The sequence below is a fragment of the Sceloporus occidentalis genome, unplaced genomic scaffold (genome assembly GCF_023333645.1).
Source record: "Sceloporus occidentalis isolate IW3139 unplaced genomic scaffold, rSceOcc1.0.p SCAF_53, whole genome shotgun sequence".
NCBI lineage: Eukaryota > Metazoa > Chordata > Lepidosauria > Squamata > Phrynosomatidae > Sceloporus > Sceloporus occidentalis.
In genome coordinates, this window is record NW_028317033.1 from 4,454,041 (window position 1) to 4,473,650 (window position 19,610).

General features: G+C 40.6%; 1 protein-coding gene across 1 annotated transcript; it reads left to right on the forward strand.

The window, feature by feature from the left end:
- Window positions 1-8,397: 8,397 nt before the first annotated feature.
- Window positions 8,398-12,103, forward strand: LOC149288249 (espin-like protein). Its single transcript, XM_089491993.1, has 4 exons — window positions 8,398-8,487; window positions 9,518-9,634; window positions 10,210-10,392; window positions 10,637-12,103. Exons 1-4 carry the CDS (start codon window positions 8,398-8,400, stop codon window positions 12,101-12,103), a joined length of 1,857 nt encoding a protein of 618 aa, XP_089348119.1.
- The last annotated feature ends 7,507 nt before the right edge of the window (window positions 12,104-19,610 follow it).

Sequence of the window (19,610 nt, forward strand, 5' to 3'; positions counted from 1 at the left end):
CCCAAACGGCGTTGCTGTAATGCCTTGACCTCGAGGCATTCAGCAACCCCACGATCGGCACCAGGGGCCATGTCTGGCCCCTCCCCGGGGTGTCAACATCCGCCATACATTGTTTTAAAAGCGTTTAGGAGGCGATCAACAATCACCTCCTAAACTTAAATGGTGTCGCTGGAATGCCTCGATCAGGAGGCATCCAGCGACACCAAACACTTACCTCAGCAAGAGGGCGGGGCCTGGGAAAAAAAACAATAAAGAAGAAAAAGTTCGCTAGATAGTCTCCAGACCCGCTAGAGAACTCTGGCTCCACTTGCAGGTTGAATACTGGTACTGCATTCAACCATGCAAGTCAATGGAGCCCAGCTTTCTAATCACAGTGTGATTAGTAAAAATAAATTAAAAAATAAAATTAATAATAATTAGAAAAAAATTGTAAAAAAAACTGTAAAATTTAAAAATAATTTCCCACTGATGTCGCTATCAGGGGAACCTTCAAGTTGAAAAAAAAAATGTAAACATTTTTTAAGAAAGGCAAATAAAATATATATATAAAAAATAATTTTTTGTGAGCAAGTCCTAAAATTAGCACATTAGCTTAAAACAATTCTCGCATGGAAAGGGTTAAAATACTGGCATATTAAATGCCCATGGGGTGTCTACTTTTAAAAAATGTATGATTTGATGGGGTAAATTGAATTGGCCGGGTTCAACAATGTCCCAATTAACACGGGGGGAAGGATGGCCACACATTTCCAATTAGAAAAATGCACACGTACCAAATGTGGCCTTTTAGTTCCCCCCAAAAATGACAAACCCATGCATGTGGGATATCACTGTACTCAGGAGATGTTGCTGAACACATATTGGGGTGTCGTGTGACAGCGGCATATACCAGGAGCTGTAAATTCATACATAACATAGGTGTGTGGGGGAAAAATACACACAAAAGAATACTACTGCAAACTTTGAAAAAATGCTGGGGGTAAAATGTGTGAATGCAAAGAGTTAAAATACCAGCATTTAAAATACCCTGGGGTCTCTAGTTTTCAAAAATATATGGTTTTGTTGGGTACACTGAAATGGCCCTGCTCAAAGATGTACCAAATAGGGCATGGGCAGTGGATCCCCAAATGCCAAAAATGCGCATGTCCCAAATGTGGCCCTTTTGCCCCCAAAGAGCCAGGCAAAATCATTCATGTGAGGTATCGCTGTACTCAGGAGATGTTGCTGAACACATATTGGGGTGTTTTGTGATGGTGACCTATACGAGAAGCTTTTAATTCATACCTGAAGTAAAATGTGTGTGACAAAACAAATGCAAAAAAATGACTACCACAAAGTTTGACAAAGACTGGTGGTAGATATGGTGCATGGAAAGAGTTAAAATACTAGCATTTGAAATAACCTGGGGTGTCTAGTTTTCAAAAATATATGGCTTTATTGGGCATACTGAAATGGCCCGGCTCAAAGATGTACCAAATAGGGCATGGGCAGTTGATCGCCAAACGCCAAAGTTCAACATTGAAAATGCTCATGCCCCAAATGTGGCCCTTTTGCCCCCAAACAGCCAGGCAAAATCATTCATGTGAGGTATCGCTGTACTCAGGAGATGTTGCTAAACACATATTGGGGTGTTTTATGATAGTGACATATACCAGAACCTGTTTATTCATACCTGAAGTAAAATGTGTGTGAAAAAACAAATGCAAAAAAAATTACTACCATAAAGTTTGACAAAGGCTGATGGTAGAATTAGTGCTTGGAAAGGGTTAAAATACTAGCATGTCCCAAATGTGGCCCTTTTGCCCCCAAACAGCCAGGCAAAATCATTCATGTGAGGTATCGCTGTACTCAGGAGATGTTGCCGAACACATATTGGGGTGTTTTGTGATGGTGACATATACGAGAAGCTTTTAATTCATACCTGAAGTAAAATGTGTGTGACAAAACAAATGCAAAAAAATGACTACCACAAAGTTTGACAAAGACTGGTGGTAGATATGGTGCATGGAAAGAGTTAAAATACTAGCATTTGGAGTACCCTGGGCTGTCTAGTTTTCAAAAATATATGACTTGATGGGGTAAATTGCATTGGCCGGCTTCAAAGATACCCGAAATGGCACATGGGGGGAAGAATTACCAGATTTGGAAAAAATGGCTTTGAAATAGCAAAACGCTACCTGTACTTATTGCCCCATAATGTGTAGAAAAAAGCAAAAAAACATAAAAACATTGGGTATTTCTAAACTCAGGACAAATAGTAGAATCTATTTAGCAGGTTTTTTGATTACCTTTTATAGATGAGTAAAAGATTTTTCAACTAAAAGTTAGAAAGTCATTTTTTTCTAAATTTTTCACCATATTTTATACTTTTTTTAATAGTAAATAATATGATACAATCAAAACAATCTAAAGAAAGCCCTTCTTGTCCTGAAAAAAACAATATGTAATGTGTGTGAGTTCAGTAAACGGGAAAGAAGAAAATTACAGCTAAACACGAGCAGTGCAGAAATGTTAAAACGGCCATTGTCACGAAGGGTACAAAAAGTAAAATCAGCCTTTGTCACGAAGGGGTTAAAATATGCCCCAGGGAAAGATGTTGTTTGTTTACAAACTGCACTACTGGCAGTTTCCAAAAAATGGTAAGGGTCCCTGGGGCGGAGCATCTGGGAGAGCAGGGTGGGCCAGTGCTCCAACAGCACTAATTGCTGTTTTGATCCAGGCCAGAGCCTGCATTCTGGACAGGAGCTCCACAGGTGTGGACTAAGTAGCAGCTCACCTGTGGCTGATTAATTAGCACGCAGAAGGTAAAAGGGATTGAGCCTGATTCAGAGAAGAAAGCCACTGTTATGCCAGCTAGGAGAGCTGATGAACTGAGGGGTGGTTTCTCTCTGCAAAGCCGTATTGATGGTAACTTGTGACCGGTTTTGTCCTAAGTAAGTGCTAACGCAAAGACTATTATTCTGCTTATAACTGCTGCTGTTTATTCCTTTAAAATAAACATTGAAGCTGAGCTGGATGTGTCCTGGACTTCATTTACCCTAGAAGACTGTGGTTACAGCCAAGATCCTTGACAAAAATCCCAAGGAAAAGGGAGGCATGTCACAACCGGTATATGAGGCTTGTGGGCAGATCCCAGCCCCATTATAATGTAATAAAATCTGTGGGAGGCAAGGAGAAGCCAAATGATCTCCATGTGTAACACCAAATAGCAACCATGTACTAATCAGAATATTCATTAGAATTTCCATCAAACAAGCTGAATCTATTTTTGTTTCTGTTGAAAAAGCGTAATGGCACTTCAAATATTCCGACTTTAATAGCGGCTGATTTCATAGGTTGTTGTGAGCTTGTTATAAGATCTTATGGTAAGAATATAATGCATTATTATTATTTATTAATTTATAGAGCACCTTTGTATTCGGTAAAGCGGGTAAACAGGCCATGGCAAGCAGTACGTCGCATACCAAAAAGTGAGCAGGGCCAGCATCTAGGATCTGTAATGCCGTTGTATAGAAATAAGGTGACCGTATAAGGCAGGAGAGATTAGTACTGAATGCACGGGAATTTAATCATGAGCAAATCGGTTAATCAAGATGTGGCGTCCGTGGAGAGGTGATCCTGGGCAATGCTTAGAAATGTAGGAAATGAGGGCTAGCTGGGGTTGGCTTGCAATTGCTTGACAAATAGAGAAGATGTCAAAATAAAATATTTGTATTGTTTGAATACCATTCCGCTTAAAATAAAACAATTTAATATTTTGTTGTATGTCGGCTTTTTTATTGCCTTGTTTGTGAACATCTCTGTTTTTTTTACTTGGCTTGGTGAGGCCAATACCCATTTTCAAGAGGGAAGTCGGGGAAATCAGATCTTTGACCAGTAAGTCGCATGTCTTTTTGACTCGCGTGTTTCCCCTCTCACATGCTGTGAGCCGCGTTCTGCTACCGAGCATCGAGATATGATGTCGTAGTCCAGTTCACAGAACTCCGAGGATCTAATGTGACTTTATCCAGAAGTTAATGTATTTTTTAGTGATGCAGGGGATTTTTGAAAAGTATATTTATTATTTACGCTGAAACTTGCAAACACATATTCATTTAATTCTTTCGTTAGACAATGAAATGTAACAGACACTGCAAGATTCCTTAATCTTTAATGGTCCTGTGGACAATATTCAATTGCTTGTAGCTGTATGGATATCACACCTCTTCACGCCAGCAGCTCTAAGGTGTCTGCTTTAAATGCTAATGTTAATGCAAGTGATCTCAGTGAGCTTCTATATCCCAGGTGGATTCTTTTTTCCCCAAAATGGTCCCCGTTTGGTGGAGGTATTTATGAACATATGTTTTTTATATTGTTTTAAATAATATTAATCAACACAGTGAAATTGGTATTTTTAACCCAAGATAGGTCATATTTTTCCACTACAATGTATAAGTAAGTCAGTGACCTTGCATTAAATCTATCTTACAGGTTTAACCATGCATTATACAGAGATAACTTGCAGTTGTTAACCCTTTCCTCAACAATTAACCCTTACACCAATATGCCTTCATCACGCTAACATTAACCCCTTTGCGTCACAATTCTCTTCCCGGCACTACAAAGGCGATCCATTCTTAATGCAGAAATATATGAAGTTTGGGAAACTGTGTGGAGTAGACTTTCGTACAGCCCAATGTATATTTGTAGGATGTGTAGATATAGGTTCCTTTACAGACGTCACTCCCTAGATCCATATTTCACGCCGTATGTAAGTGGAAAGTCTTTTATGTATTATTATGCTACATGTTCTACACAGTAAAAAAAAAAAAAAAAAGCCTCAACAGCAGGACCAAAGCTCCAACCTCGTAACAATGGTGGGAGTTACTTGACACTCACACACTCGATGTATCCTTTGACTAAGGATCTCATGTTACTTTCATTTGCCAGAGACTTAAAGAATGGAATCAGCTTACAGAGATAAACCGCAGGGTACAGAGCCCATATCAACTCCCCCTGTGTAACAATTATAGAGCTGCAGGATATGATCGCTTAGAGTGATCCAACAGCAGGTATCGACAGATAAGCGGCGGTTACTATGTACTATCTACTCAATAACTAAATGGAAGATGCTGTTTTCAGTTAGTCCTTTGTGCAATTGATACCATTGTTTTGTGATTGATACCATTGGATTAAACACCTCCTGGCGCGTCGAATGGGACAATACTAGAATAAAAAAACTAAAATGTTTGTGTAGAGACAGCGCCATGAAAAAAGAATACTCATTAAAGTACTTTGATGTATATTCCTTTTACTTAAGGGAGAATCTGCACTCATCTTCTCTCTTGTGATGTGGAGATTCTTAGCACTGTTAATGCTTTCTGCGCCTGTTCACGGGACCCCTGTAGTGTTCGCCGAGCCAGTGCCGGAGCTGAATGGCACCAGGGTGGGAAAAGGTGCAAATGCATACGGGGGTATTTTGCAAAATGCCTCTATCCATTGGAAGTGCAACACCAAGGACATTTAAAGGGACTTCTCAACTATCAAATGCAGTGTATGTGATATGGATGAAATGCTGACTATTCAGCAAATCTTTTAAAATGATATGATGAGCCAGCTACTTTAGAATACTTTAGTAAGTGCAATGTGAACTCCTATACCGTTGTGTAGACAAGTGGACATATATTTTTAGACGCCGCACACTTAACCGTATGATAAGACGGCTGGAGAGAGGAAGCGTATGATAGCAGATTTAAGGAACTCGTACATACTGTAGATATTCATCAGAGACAGACAGCAATGCAGTAATCAGATCCCGATAGAAACAGCTGGCTCGTCCAATAAAAGGTTTGCTAATGTTACCAATAATTAGCACATATCGATAGTATCTGTGGGAATGTGCAGAAAACATTGACTTCCGTCTTCTAGATGCTGGATGAGGATTGGTGAAAGAAGCAGCTTTTTAGCACTTTATTGTCAGTTGTTGTCACTTAGTAGTCAAGACAACCTCCAAACAAAGCTTAACATCAGAAAATGTGATAATACCCGATACGGCCCCGGTGACATATTGTCTACACATAAAGGACAAGTCCAACTGCTGCACTTATTATATCTGTGTAACCATAGCATACATTAAATGATAACTGTGCAATGGTTAGCCCTTCTGCATATACTGTTTTAAATGTAGTAAATAAAAATGAAAAAATACATCATGTTCAGGTCATCAGCTGCTACTTTGTTAATTCCAGTGGTCTATGCCTGGTCTATGTAGTACGCCAATGAGTTGGGCTTGGATTAAAAGTCTGGCAGTGAGTGGAAATGGGTGGTTGGGAAGGAACGCTACAGGTTAGAGTGACTTCTGTTCACGCTTTGCTTTCTCACGCATTTCCAGTGCATTTCCCAATGGCTGCCGTCTGCCGACTAATCTCACTATTCATCTCTAACGGTTGGCAAGCTAGTGGCAGCTATAATAACAGATTACCTCTAGTGCGCATTTAGTGATGGAGAGAGTTCGAACACAACTTACACAGTGTTACAGTGACTAACATCATAGGACCCGCACAGACACACAGTACTAAAGTGCCGAGAGGTCAAATTTCTAGGGAGCTGCCAAATTTCCAGCTTAAATATTAATGGGAACAAAATCAGTGTGAGAGGGAGACTGATTCTCTGCTGCCTGCCCTTCAGTCTGAGCCACCTTCATTACATTACATCACATTTATTTATATAGATTCCGCAGGGCTTTGCAATCAGAGTCGGTATGATACATCTAAAATCACACACAATAAGAAACTTGTACCAAGGGATAAGAGGTTCCTGCTTTTGCGAGCTTACAATCTCTTCCTAGATCTATCTTAAATAAAGAACTGTTGTGCACAAACGCTTGCATTTCATATCAGTAGCCAAGTTATTTCCATCCATGTAGAATCCATAGGTTCCAGATTAACAAAACCTGGATATGTAGTAGCGCAGATGGATCTGATACTGCCGATGGAGTGTTAAGGATAAGGAGCCATTAGCACATGATACATTTTGCATTTTGGCGTTAAATACGCACCTACGACAACAGGTCCCATATTTTTTTGGTCGGTGATCAATATGCTTCCCTTACCATCAATTGGAGACACCACTTAACATAGTGAGCGCCATTGGCTGGCAAAATATGAATATTATTTAATCTGATTTGGAGTCATGTTTTGACTGAAATTCTCTATTGGATCATGTGGCTTCTTCTGCTCTATGTTGGGTGGAAAGATGTTTTGTTATGAAATGCTTTAATAATGAGAAAGGTAAAAGCGCTCAACAGGTAAAAAGTATAATAATTTAAAAACTACAAAACTGTGATAATTTGCAATATTGGAGCAGGACTGCCATAGTGGTGCTACCATCTTAGACATTAAGCTGCTATTAAGGGCCACATTCATATCTTGAGACCTTCTCCTTAAATATCTTCCATCGTTTGCCATGATAAATATGAAGAGACACCCGCTAAGATTAAGAAGTATGTCATTGTGTTTAATATTTACGAGAGTTTATGTAGAAGCTGTGACTTCTAACATTAGCGTGTTCTGCTGATATTAGTTGGAACTCTCTCATACTTTTATATTATCACAGTGATGTCGCTGACACCAGTGATTGCCATCTAGTGCACGAAAGGCTAACTTAGAAGTCTTGTAAGTACACAGCGTCAGACAGACATAGCTTTCCAAATCAATGTGTCACTTTTCCTGTCGCACCTGTGGTGGAAGTCTTTCCTTCTCTCTCTCGACTCTATGGGAGCTCTGGAAGTCCTTTCTTCCCATGACCTTTGGCCAAGGTGCTCTATGTGAGCCTCATTTCATTAATGAGCCGGAGGTAACACGGATCTTGCCGTGTAGTTACATGATCTCTCTGTCTATCGGTGCGGGGCTTGTTTTTTTATAGGCAATGTAGAGGAGGAGAGAGAGGTGGTTCAGTGGTACAATGGCTTCAGGTAAAATTGCCCACATGCCAGTAGTGTGCCTCCTCCTTTGAGATATCCAACACCAAGTTCTCCCCCTCCTTCCCTACATATTTGTTATTATTGCTACACAATCCCTTCCCTTGTCTTGCCAAGCAGGCAGTGCACCTGAAAGATGTGTTAGCAGGAGGGAGACAGACAGGCGTGTTTGGGACAGATGACTATCAGAGACAGTTCTGGGTGCTTTTGTAGAACAGCTGAACAGGTGGTAAGCAAACATTCCCATTAAGTAGATTAATGATGTGTGAAAGTGCACATCATGTGCGTTTGAGGGGCTTTGTGAAGATACACCCAATTAGATATGTTTGATAAGCAGAAGTCATGTAGAAAAATCATTTTTGTTTTAAGAATTATTGATCTGCGTTAGGAATTATTGGGCTTTTAGCGATACGTGTTAGATGTATATCTCTGGTGTGATTATGGAGCCCGTGGACCAAGCAGTGATTTCAGAGCATAAAGTTGGAAGAGGTCTCCAGAAAGCCAAGATCACAGCGATTTTCGCCAACAGTGTATGTGGACTTTAATTTTTTGGATTTGGATCCTTTTGCCTCCTGTCGTTTTTTTCCTTCTCTCCCATGTCCCTTTGATGGCTTTGTATTTAAAAAAAAACTATTTATTCCTTTTGTACTGAATTTCTCTAAAAGTCCTGTTTGAACTCCAACCTAACCCTTTTTATCACTAGATCTGATTAGGGGCCTCCAGTCTCTGTTTAACTTAACTTGAGAAACTTCTTCATCTCTATATATTACCCAAATTATACATTCTCTTTATATTATTAACTGTAGTATGTTGATATATTTGGGGTACCTTACAAATGTCCTTGTTTTTGAAAGAAAAGTAAATTTTGTCCATTAAAATAACATGAAATAGATCAGAAATCCAGCGCAAATGACTATTGTAGCTGTAAACAGCTGGTTTTTAATGGAAAATCTTCGTAGGTGTACAAAGGCCTTTATCACTCCCATCACTCCTGAGTTCCAATGGCACGTTGTGTTCGCTAATCCAAGTTAAAGTTTAAAAGGCTAATTGATCGTTAGCAATGATGTGACAGCTAGAGGCTTCCTTTTTAAGCGTCCCCAAACAGTAGTGTATATCCCACAGATTTTGCACTCATTACAGTGAAATACCCTTTTTGCTGTTTTCTAATTATGAGAATGGCAACAACAAAAACTAACCAGTCTGCTAACTAGAGTAAACGAGAAGCATTTATCTACAGGATGTATGATTTTCCATAGCATTGACAGAAGGCTGTAGTGTATTTGTATGATACATCTTGGAGTTTATAGTGCATGTGAACACTTTGTTTATGCAGATTTGTATACTATACTAATAATGCTGCCGTCAGGATCTCGTTTATCGTTGTGCGTATCTGTGTCTGTTCCTGATGGTGTCCTTTTCTGTTTCCATAAAGTTCATATCTCTCTATTCTGTCATTGTCTATGCTTGGTCCAGTGCTGGATCTGTATCTATGTCCCTTTCTCTCTGCTCCTGTCATTACATCCTCTTGTCTCTTATCACTCACTGTTCTTTTACTTCTAGAGAGGTGGACGGGGGGAGCAAATGGAAACGCTAACGGATGTTTTACAACTCCCCGACAAATCCAGAATCAGTCAGTGTCTTCAGAAAGCCAGAATCACTGGGATCTTCTTACAATCCGTGAGTCATCTTACATTAAATAGTCCTTTCTTGTAAAACAGCGCTATTGTCAAGTTAAATGCATATTGGAATCCGTTTTACATGGGTTCCAGTGCATTTTACAGCATGCAGTACAGTACATTCTTTAGTTCTTGGAGTTAAAAAATGAGCATTTTGTCCTGTAGAACTCCCATTATAGTGAGCGGGAGCTACGATTCATCTGAAATCAGTGGGAGTAGCAGTAGCGAGTGACATGAATGCTTTCCGAACACTAATGCTTTCCCAGCATACATACTATTAAAATTATTAGCATGTGTAAGTGTTCATACCAGGAGAGGGCTGCCACCTTTTGGCCCCATGTGGCCCCCTGCCTCACCATTCTGTATTAGTCCCCAAGGTAATCTACTTCTTAGTTACCGTACTTTTTCGCATTTCACACACGTTATTTTTTAACACTTCCTCTCACTCTTTAAAGTCAGCTCACCTAGATTTTTCTCCTTCCACCATGGGTTGCAACCTAACAAGCTACCCTTGAAACATTGAATTGAATTTACCAACTGCACATCCTTATGTCCACCAACAATGTATTATTTTAGGGGGAACGACTTAATACAAGCTCAAATCGGGTAGAAGACAGCCAGGCTGATTTAGATGCTTTAGTGCCCACACATGATGAACAAGGGCGTCTGATACCAGAGTGGAAAAGACAGGTGATGGTGCATCGACTTCAAGCTCATCTAGAAGAAGAGACCAAACAGGTATGGGCTCAACTAGGAATGGCCCTATAAGGGCCCTATAAAGGAAAAAGTACAATTAAGGAAAAAAATAAAAGCATAGGAGAGGGAAGAAATGCTAGGGATAACAAATTATTTGGCATTAGAAAGAATTAAAAGGTGACATTATCAGGGGCCAGTATCATAATAGATGTATTTAGTTTTAGGTAAAATTGTGATGGTGATAATTTACCACATTTTGTTTTAGATTTTTACTTTGCGTGACATACTGTACTCTTTTGTTGAACAGGGTGAATGGAGGTATTCTCATGCTAGGAATGCTATGCTGGGCCCGTATGGTGAACTAGTGACTGAGGAGGAACTTCGTATACTTGATCTGCAAATGGAAGGACTTCGCTGTCGCAGGGAATGTCAGCAATATGAGCAAGAGCTTAATCGCCAGGTCCAGCAGCTACAAGCTCTGCTTCCTGCGCCCATTGTTAATGTCAGCCTTAACACCCAACTTCTCCAGAAGAGAGAGGATGCAGACTGGTGCACTTGCATGTCGCAAGTAGTCAATAGTATGTCTCAACTTCTCTCAACAGCTAGCGGAATTCCAGGAGAGACAAAGGAAGTAACAAAAGCTCGTAGGAATCGCTCTCCTTCACCATCTCCTATGAGAGAGCTGCTACAGTGTGGGGTCTCTGTGCGGAGACTAAAAGTTCAGTTTGAGAGACAACAACCACGCAGTTTGTCGCATGTGAACATGTCCAAGGTGACAACAGAAACAGAGGATGCCAGTGATTCAGGGGTGAGTTCAGCTGAATCTCCCTCTCTTAGAGACTCTCCTATACCTCCAAGATCATTAAGGAAAGAGCGCATTGTCCTCTTGTTTCTAAGCCACTGGAAGAGATCATCATATTCCTTGCATGCAAGGAATGTGGGAAATTTGGAGCTGCAGGAGGCAGTAAGGGAAAATGAAACACACAAGGATATACTCAATACTAATGATGATTCTAACAAAAAGCAAAGTGTGGAAGGAAATGATTGTGAAGCAACAAAGAATCTCGACACTGGAATATCAAACGGGCATACTCCAGAGAGGGATCCTACTACAAAAATACTAAAGACAGTCGTAGACAGTAATGGCTGTGAGGCTGGGATGTCCCCGAATGCAAATAACACTGATGAATTAACAAGGAATAGGCAAGAGCCTTCAGAGGGCCAGGTCTCGCCTCGCATGGGTGATCTACTGAATCAACTACTAAGGCAAAGGACCACTGTCCAGCGACTGGTTGGAAGTTGGAGGTCAGTGCAACCAAGTAGCACTCATTCTTCAGAACAATCTGTTGTAAAGTCTCCTGAGCACTTTCTGTCAACATCTCGCAATCCAACATCTCTGAATCATAACAGCCTGACTCTCGACTTATTCATGCTTGGATACTTCCGACTTCTTGAGCAAGAACTTCCAGAGGAGGAAAGGCGGATGAGGCACCTCCTCTGCTTTGAGGTTTTTGATCAGCTGGAACGCCACGGATGGGCAACAGCCAGAGATTTCCACTGCACTGTCCTACAGGAGATAGCAACTGGACGTAGGACATGGTCTGATGGATTTGAGGATGTCAAAGCTCGCTTTTTTGGACCTAGTTCTGAAAAGAAAAAAGAAATGAACAATAACCCCCATATTTCAGACAACCATGATATATGTAAGTTCATTGAGAGAAGCTTTGCATTCTGGAAAGAGAAAGAAGCAGAACTCTTTGGATCGGACACATAATCACTTTGTATATATTGTGCTAGAAAAAAAACAACCCTACAACAAAATCACCCCCAAGATCAATAAGTAAACTTCAAACTGATTGCTTCTTAACAGTAATAAATAAAATACTGCATTAGCTGGCAGCTTTCTAAAAGTTAGGAACTTCGCTAGTCAAACTGAAGTAGAATAACTAAAATACATCGTCACCAATTGTATCACAGCCCTCATGATAAAACTTCTACCTTAAATAAATGGACTAGAAATAGTATTTTTCTGGACGTTTTTACTTTTACCTTCAGTACACTGGATACATACGCTGCTTGTTCCAATATAGTTTATTCAGCATAATATGAAATGGTATGGACTGGTTATTTGCTATTTTTCAAATAATCAAACTAAAACAATGTCCACTTATAAAAAGGCTACTGAAATAAAAAGGAGCGATGGTCATTTTTATCAGTTAAAATAATATAGTTATTTATTTAAAATCTATATGTGAAAGAGACTATGTTAGTGTGCAATATGGGTGTGAAAACTCATAAAAATTGAGTTGGCTCTACTTTATCTATAAAAGGTTTCCGCGCATTACATGCATACACAGGTGGTTCTCTGTCTTTGATACATGACCATGGGACAGGTAGGGGATTTTGAGGTATTTGTGTGTTTACCTTTAAAATGAGTAGGAGGGGGCTGGCTAAGAGGGGTTTGGAATGTAAGGGGCAATCTGCCACCGAGTGGAAGGGCTATTAATAATCACAGCAGCTCTGAGCTCAACACATACTAGAAATACTCCTACCAGGAAACAGCTGAGTAACCCAGAGGAAGCACTCAACCAAGGACTCATACGCATCTCTAGCCTGGTTATAGGCTGTGTTTTCATAAGTGGTAAGTAAAGTCTATAATGCATATATATGACTTTTATTGCTAGTTAGGAATAATTACCAAGTGCAGTACTTGTTAAAGTCTACTGGGTCTCTTCTTGAGCTTAAATGTCAGGTCCACCAATATATATTTTAAGTGTAGTTTTTACAAATACTTGCTATAAAGTGATTAATACAGCACTTATTGTAAGTTCTCATTTCATCCAGACATCAGGCGCACTTACTTCTTCAGGCGGCCGCTGGTCTTAAAGTGACAGGGCCATTTAATCATCACCCTGTATATATATATGTGTGTGTGTGTATATATATATATATATATATTTATATATATATATATATCGTGGTAGTTTGGCTATAATTTTAAGCTTCCGATGACATAACGATAATACCAAATTGTGTTGAGTCGGAAATGCGTATTTTACATTTAATGTATGCCAGTGTTTATTACAATTTGTATATGTTACCTAATAATTTGTTTGCCCCCCACTCACCAATTAGTTTTGCTTTATTTCTATTATGCTAATGATGCAACCTATATTGGCTTCTTCCCTGCGTTACATTACATAAAGGGCAGTGAATCTGGAGAGATTATGAACAAAGACAGCCTTTAGGACGAAATGTGTTCATAGCAAAATAGCCAGAAAAAAATACATGTAGTATGTAATCATTTTTTTACTAATATATATATGTACTGCCCAGCAGAATTACTAAGCCCTTTTTCCCAGGCAGCATATCTGTAAGTGTAATGATCATGTCTGTTACTTGTGTAGCTGTCACAAGGTGTTACAAAGATTAAGCACAACATATTCTTAATGACTATGACCCTGTTTCACTCTTCTGGTGCAAAGCGGTGTGCGTGACTGATTAGCATAGTACAAGAAAATGGATCCTGCAATGGCATAATAAGTTACTTTTTGGGCTCCTGGTCCATTAATAAATAATCAGGGTTGTTATAAAGAATTACCGTATTTGCTTGATTATAAGACAAGGTTTTTTTCAGAGCAAATGCTCGTCTTATAATCAGACCTCAAATAGAGGTCTGACTATGAGACTAAGATCCAGATCTCCTGCCGCTCTGCAGGGGACCTGGATCCTCCTGTCTGATAACCCCAGCTGCTGCCGGCACTTCCACCGGCGTTTATCACCGAGCGCCGGCGAAAGTGCGGACAGCAGCGGAGGTTGCATATGTGCGTACATTCTCACTGCCGAGATAGCCTGCCCACTCCCGGGGAAGCAGAGCCGGTCGGAGAGATCAGAAGAAAGACCGGGACCCCGGCGGCACTGTGTTGTCCCAAAGTCATCGGCGGATCCGGTAATTTTCTGGAGGAGGCGGGGCCATGCGGGGTCACGCAGTGTCATTGTGTGTGATCCCGGGGGAGCTGCAGTAGGCGCCTGCTGAGGCATCAGAGTGAGTAAAGTGCCTTAGTTGCTTGAGTGTATATTAGTGTCTGGGTATCTAAGTGTCAGAGTGGGTATGTAAGTGGGTATATTAGTGTCTTGGTCTGTAAGTGTCCCCCTATATGCCACTCTGCCCCATGTTATGCCTTTTAACCCCCTATATGCCACTCTGTCCCATGATATGCCTTTTAACCCCCTCTTCGTGTTCCTCTTCGTTTACTAATCTCCCTGGTCCCTTCCCCATCTAGCCTAGCTTATCTACACAGAATTGCAGGGGTTAACGTCACTTGCACTACATTAGTTGATGGCAGAGGAGGCCCCTGCTGCCGACCAATAGAGTCGCTCATACGGAACTTTAAAATTCTGGTGCCAAAGCTGCTGCGTAGTGCCCGTTAACCCCTTCTACAAAAAACGAAGAAAAAAACTAACACGAAGAATGTACACAAATATTCACCCGAACCAAACACAGGGACGGCCGAATATTAGTGGAATAGGAAGATTTTTTTCCCCACGAAGACGAACACGAAGAGTTGGCCGATGCCCAAGTCTAGTAGAAAGACGGCGGTAGTTCTGCCACTTTACAGATCACTGGTCAGATCACTGGTCAGATGTCCCCTACAGTATTGTGTACAGTTCTGGAGACCCCATACACATAATGATATTGACATACTGGAGAGAGTTCAGAGGACAGCTACTAAAAAGGAAAGTGGCCTGCAGGATAATATATCAAGAAAGACAAAGGGATCGTAATATGTATAGCTTTGAGGAGAGAAGAGAGAAGGGAAATGTGATCGGAACATTTAAATACTTAAAGGCATTTAACAAAGTGCAGGCTAACACCCCCCACCACACACACACTCTAATGCCATGTGCTAATACCATACAATAACAAATGCACACATGGTCATGTCATACAGTGACACACACTCACCTTAACAACATATGCTCACACACACTCTATTATATTACAGTAACACACACTCACCCTAAAACCATACACTTACACATGCACTCTCCAACACCTTACACTAACACACATCACAGATTGTATGCTTACACATTACATACATACATGCACACTCTCTCCCTCCCCACCCCTCTTACATCTCACAGAGCCCTGTCTTTACAGCTTTGTACTCTCCATGCGAGCAGCCCCCTAACACCACAGGGAATGTAATATGTATTATAGGACCCCATTTGACACCTTGGTTACCTGGGTGCCTGAGTACTGCTCACTGCACCTGACTTACACATGCCTTACAATATCCCTTCATGAGAGTTTATTTCAAATGAGGAGAGGGAATGGTGAGTAGTGTATAATGTATGTAAGGACTCTCATATGGGAGCACCGGTTAGGGATGGCTGGATGAAGTAGTATAGAAGTACAGACAAGGGTGAGGCGGCAGGGACTGGGTAGGCAGCAAACAAGCAACAACAGGAAAACAGGCAGAGGTCAGGGCTGGCAGAGTTCATGCAATAAATTAGTAAACAGGCCAGGATCAGTGCAAGGCAGCAGGCAGAGGAGAATCAGGAGCAAGCCGAGGTCAGAACCGGGGAATCCACACAGCAGCGCTTAAGCATGGGAAAGGGAACAGAGGAACACACTGGGTGAGCACACGGTAGCTTGGAGAACAATCAAGCACTGAGGTCTGAGAGAGGAGGGTTTATATAGTGAGTGCTGACTGGGAGTTACTGAACAGCACCTTAGCCCAACCCTCCTCCTCTCTTGTGATTAGTTGGTGCAGAGGGAACCCCCCTCCTCTTTTGGTGGGACCATCCTCCTTTCAGATCGAACTGCCTTGTAAACGGGCCGCACTAATCACGTGAATCTGGGGATGTGGCCTAGCGCTGGTGGCGAACCGAGGGTCTGGAGGGCCTGGTGCCAGGTAAGGGACCCCTGTGGTGGCAGCATAGATGGCTAGGGGCTGGACAGTGTGTATGTACATATAATATATATATATATATATATATATAATTGTCTACACTGTACTTCTGACTCACTTAATGTTATTTTAGTGGACAAACTTTGATCTTCTTTGTAAAACAAGGAAATTTCTAAGTGACCTCAAACTTTAGAACGGTAGTGTGTATATGCATATAGTGTTATAGAATCAGTGTGTGTTAGTGTATGTTGTATCCTGTGTGTACGTCTGTAGTGATAGCATGCGTGTATGTGAGTGTATGGTGTTAGCACATGTTTGTGTTACTGTAAGATTTTAGCATTTCTGAGCATATAGTGTTAGCTAGAGTATGGTGTCAGTGTATGGTGTTAGTGTGTGTGTTAGTGTATGGTGTTAGCAGTGTTAGCATGAATATGTGTCTGTTATTACTTGGTTTAAGCATTTACCTGTGTCTGTCCGCTAATGGTATTGGCAAGTTATTGGGTTAGTTTAGGGTTAGTGGCACCTGGGAGAGATGAAAGGAGAAAGAAGTAATTATATGCATGTCTGTATAAATGCACTATGTTAGAGGGTGACAGAGAAGGTTTGTGTGTTAGTATAAGTGCATGTTAGTTATGCCTAACCCATGAGAGTGTTAAAAAAATGGTATTATTGTTTTTTGTTGTATGTGACAATTAATATATAATTAAAAATTATTATTACTGCAAGTCTGGTGGTTGAGCTCAGTCACTGTTTAGAGTGACATTTGCTATGAGATGTTCTTTGTGCCTTGACATACGCTCAATACAGACTACCTACTTACATTGTAGAAGCTCTAAATCTATACCTGTAGTTGGGGCTATAGAATGTTCTGAAAAATTGCATTAAGTTTTAATTAGAATGTCATACTCATTACCCAGGAAATATTAGTAGCACACAAAACAATTGACACAAACAATAGGTGGGAGGGGATGTCGTATAGGAAGGTATAGCTGCTTTATATAGAGAAGGTTCGCATCTCTGCACAAGTAATGTAATATTAACCTGCTGTGAGTTTCAAGAACATTATTACGTCTATGTTTTGTTAATATAAATACGCCATATGGTGTGTTATAAATTTAAGGTTTGCCACTACCTTTCCTGTCTGCTTACTAACCATTTACAAGTTTTCAGCTTGATGCAGAAAACATATGAGGATATAACAGGATAAACCAATGTGGCTTGGCGTACCAAGCAGAAAAGCTGAAATAATTTACTTGTATTAGAAATCTATTGTATAGATTTCAACATACTTTTGTGTGGAAATGCATTTGCCCGTCTGGTTTTCTGCAGTGTTGTTTCCCCTCATCGAAGAAGACACCCCTAGTAAGCTCAAACCCATTGAAAGGGATTATAAAGAGTTTAATAGATAATGAGACATAATTTGGGCCATAAAGTTCCAAGGTCACGTTGTGCAACATCACGTTTCAGAACATCTCAAGAAAGCAGTTGATGCATACGTGTCTGGAAAGGGTTACACTACCATGTCTGTGGTCACAAAGGATCCTTAAAGCAATCACTAGGGGTCTTCAGGCCTCTCTTGCTTAAACTAAGATTATGACTCTTTTTCCTGCTTACACAATTTCACTCATACTCCATACTCCCATACTCCTGATACTCACTTCCACCTATCTCCCAGCTTTTACCCTCTTAATACCATATTTGCTTGATTATATTAGAAAAAAAAAGAAAAAGCCTGAATATCAGACTACCCTATAGGAAAAACGTTTTACTAGTAAATATTAATTCACATGTAAACAATTTTTTTCATGTTTAATAAAAACTATGATTGAGAAAAATGCATTTTTTTGTTTTTATTTCCTGTTATTTGCCAACCTGCCCCCCAGTTACGCACATCTGCCCCACAGCTTGTTACTCTGCCCCCAGATATGCTTTATAACCCCTATTTGCAACTTTGCCTCCCTAATATGCCTTATACCCCCCTATTTACCACTCTGGCCTCCCCGGATATGGCTTATACCCCCCTGTATGCACCTCCCGACTTACCGATGCATCCCTAGACTTGCCCCCCCTGTTCCAGACTCTCTGGTGTCAAGTGGGGGCTGCTGGTGGACGTCTGCGTGATGCGTGCAGACAACCGCCGCCACTACCAGGGACTACCGCCAGGGCTTCTATGACTGAGCACCGTAAGGTCACGTCATAGAAGCCCCCGCAGAAGTGTCGTGTAGCAGTGGAGGTTGTCTGCGCGCAACGCGTAGGCGTCTACCGGCTGCAAGAGAGGAGGATCCAGGTCTCCTGCAGCGCTGCAGGGGATCTGGACCTTAGTCTTGTTGTCAGACCTCTATATAAAAAAACCTTGTTTTATAATCGAGCAAATACAGTATTCTAGACAAACTTCAAAACCTACTTCTTCAGAGAAGTGTACAATCTTTACAGCCAGAACTTATCTGCCACTAATACAACTCACACATCCCTCTATGGCTCTACCTCTTTCTCTGTACACACCATTCCCTCTAGAGTGTACTCCTTGAATGTATATATAGTAAGTGCTGTGAAAAGTGTGCTATATAAATAAAAGATAAAAACAACTATTATTATTATATTACTTAAAACTACTCATCGGCCCATGTAAACGGCTGCCTCCAGCCCACACAAAGCTGCCCATCATTATTCAGTTGGCAGCGTGAGTGTGGAGAGACAAGCAAAATGTCAAAGCAGGCATGTACATCAGACCGCAGATATACACCAGCTTTTCAGAAATCGTGATTATCATACAGCCAGAGGTTCATAGCCATTTCTTTGTTTTTGAAGGAAAAGCACATTTTGTCCATTAAAATAATATCAAATGGATCAGATTTTTAATCGTATATATTCATAGGTATACAGAGGTCCTTTATCAGTAACCATCACTCCTGTGTTCCAATGATACGTTGGCATTAGCTAATCTAAGTTTAAGTTTAAAAGGCTAATTGATCATTAGAAAACCCTTCTGCAATTATGTCTAAGACAAAAGGTGTCATAGTTAACGTTCTAATTTGTAGCCTGTGCTAAAATCAAATCGTATCCCACCATTACAAGGTCTTGCACCAGAACAAGAGAATAAACACAGGTTTATTCTATTAACCTAAATTTGAAAAGTAGGATTTGAGGAGGTGACAACATATCCGGTTTAAGCTTGTTTGCAAGGCAGGGAAGAATAACTGTAATATGTGATTATCTTCTGAAAATATCTAAACATATTAACAAAAATCCCTGTTAGGGTTTGAAATGTTCACCTTCTTCTGAGTAAGAACTCTGATGGAAGTTTTCATAGTAGATTAGTTGTACAATATTCTTAGTAGTGCTGGAGATAGGCAATGAACATTA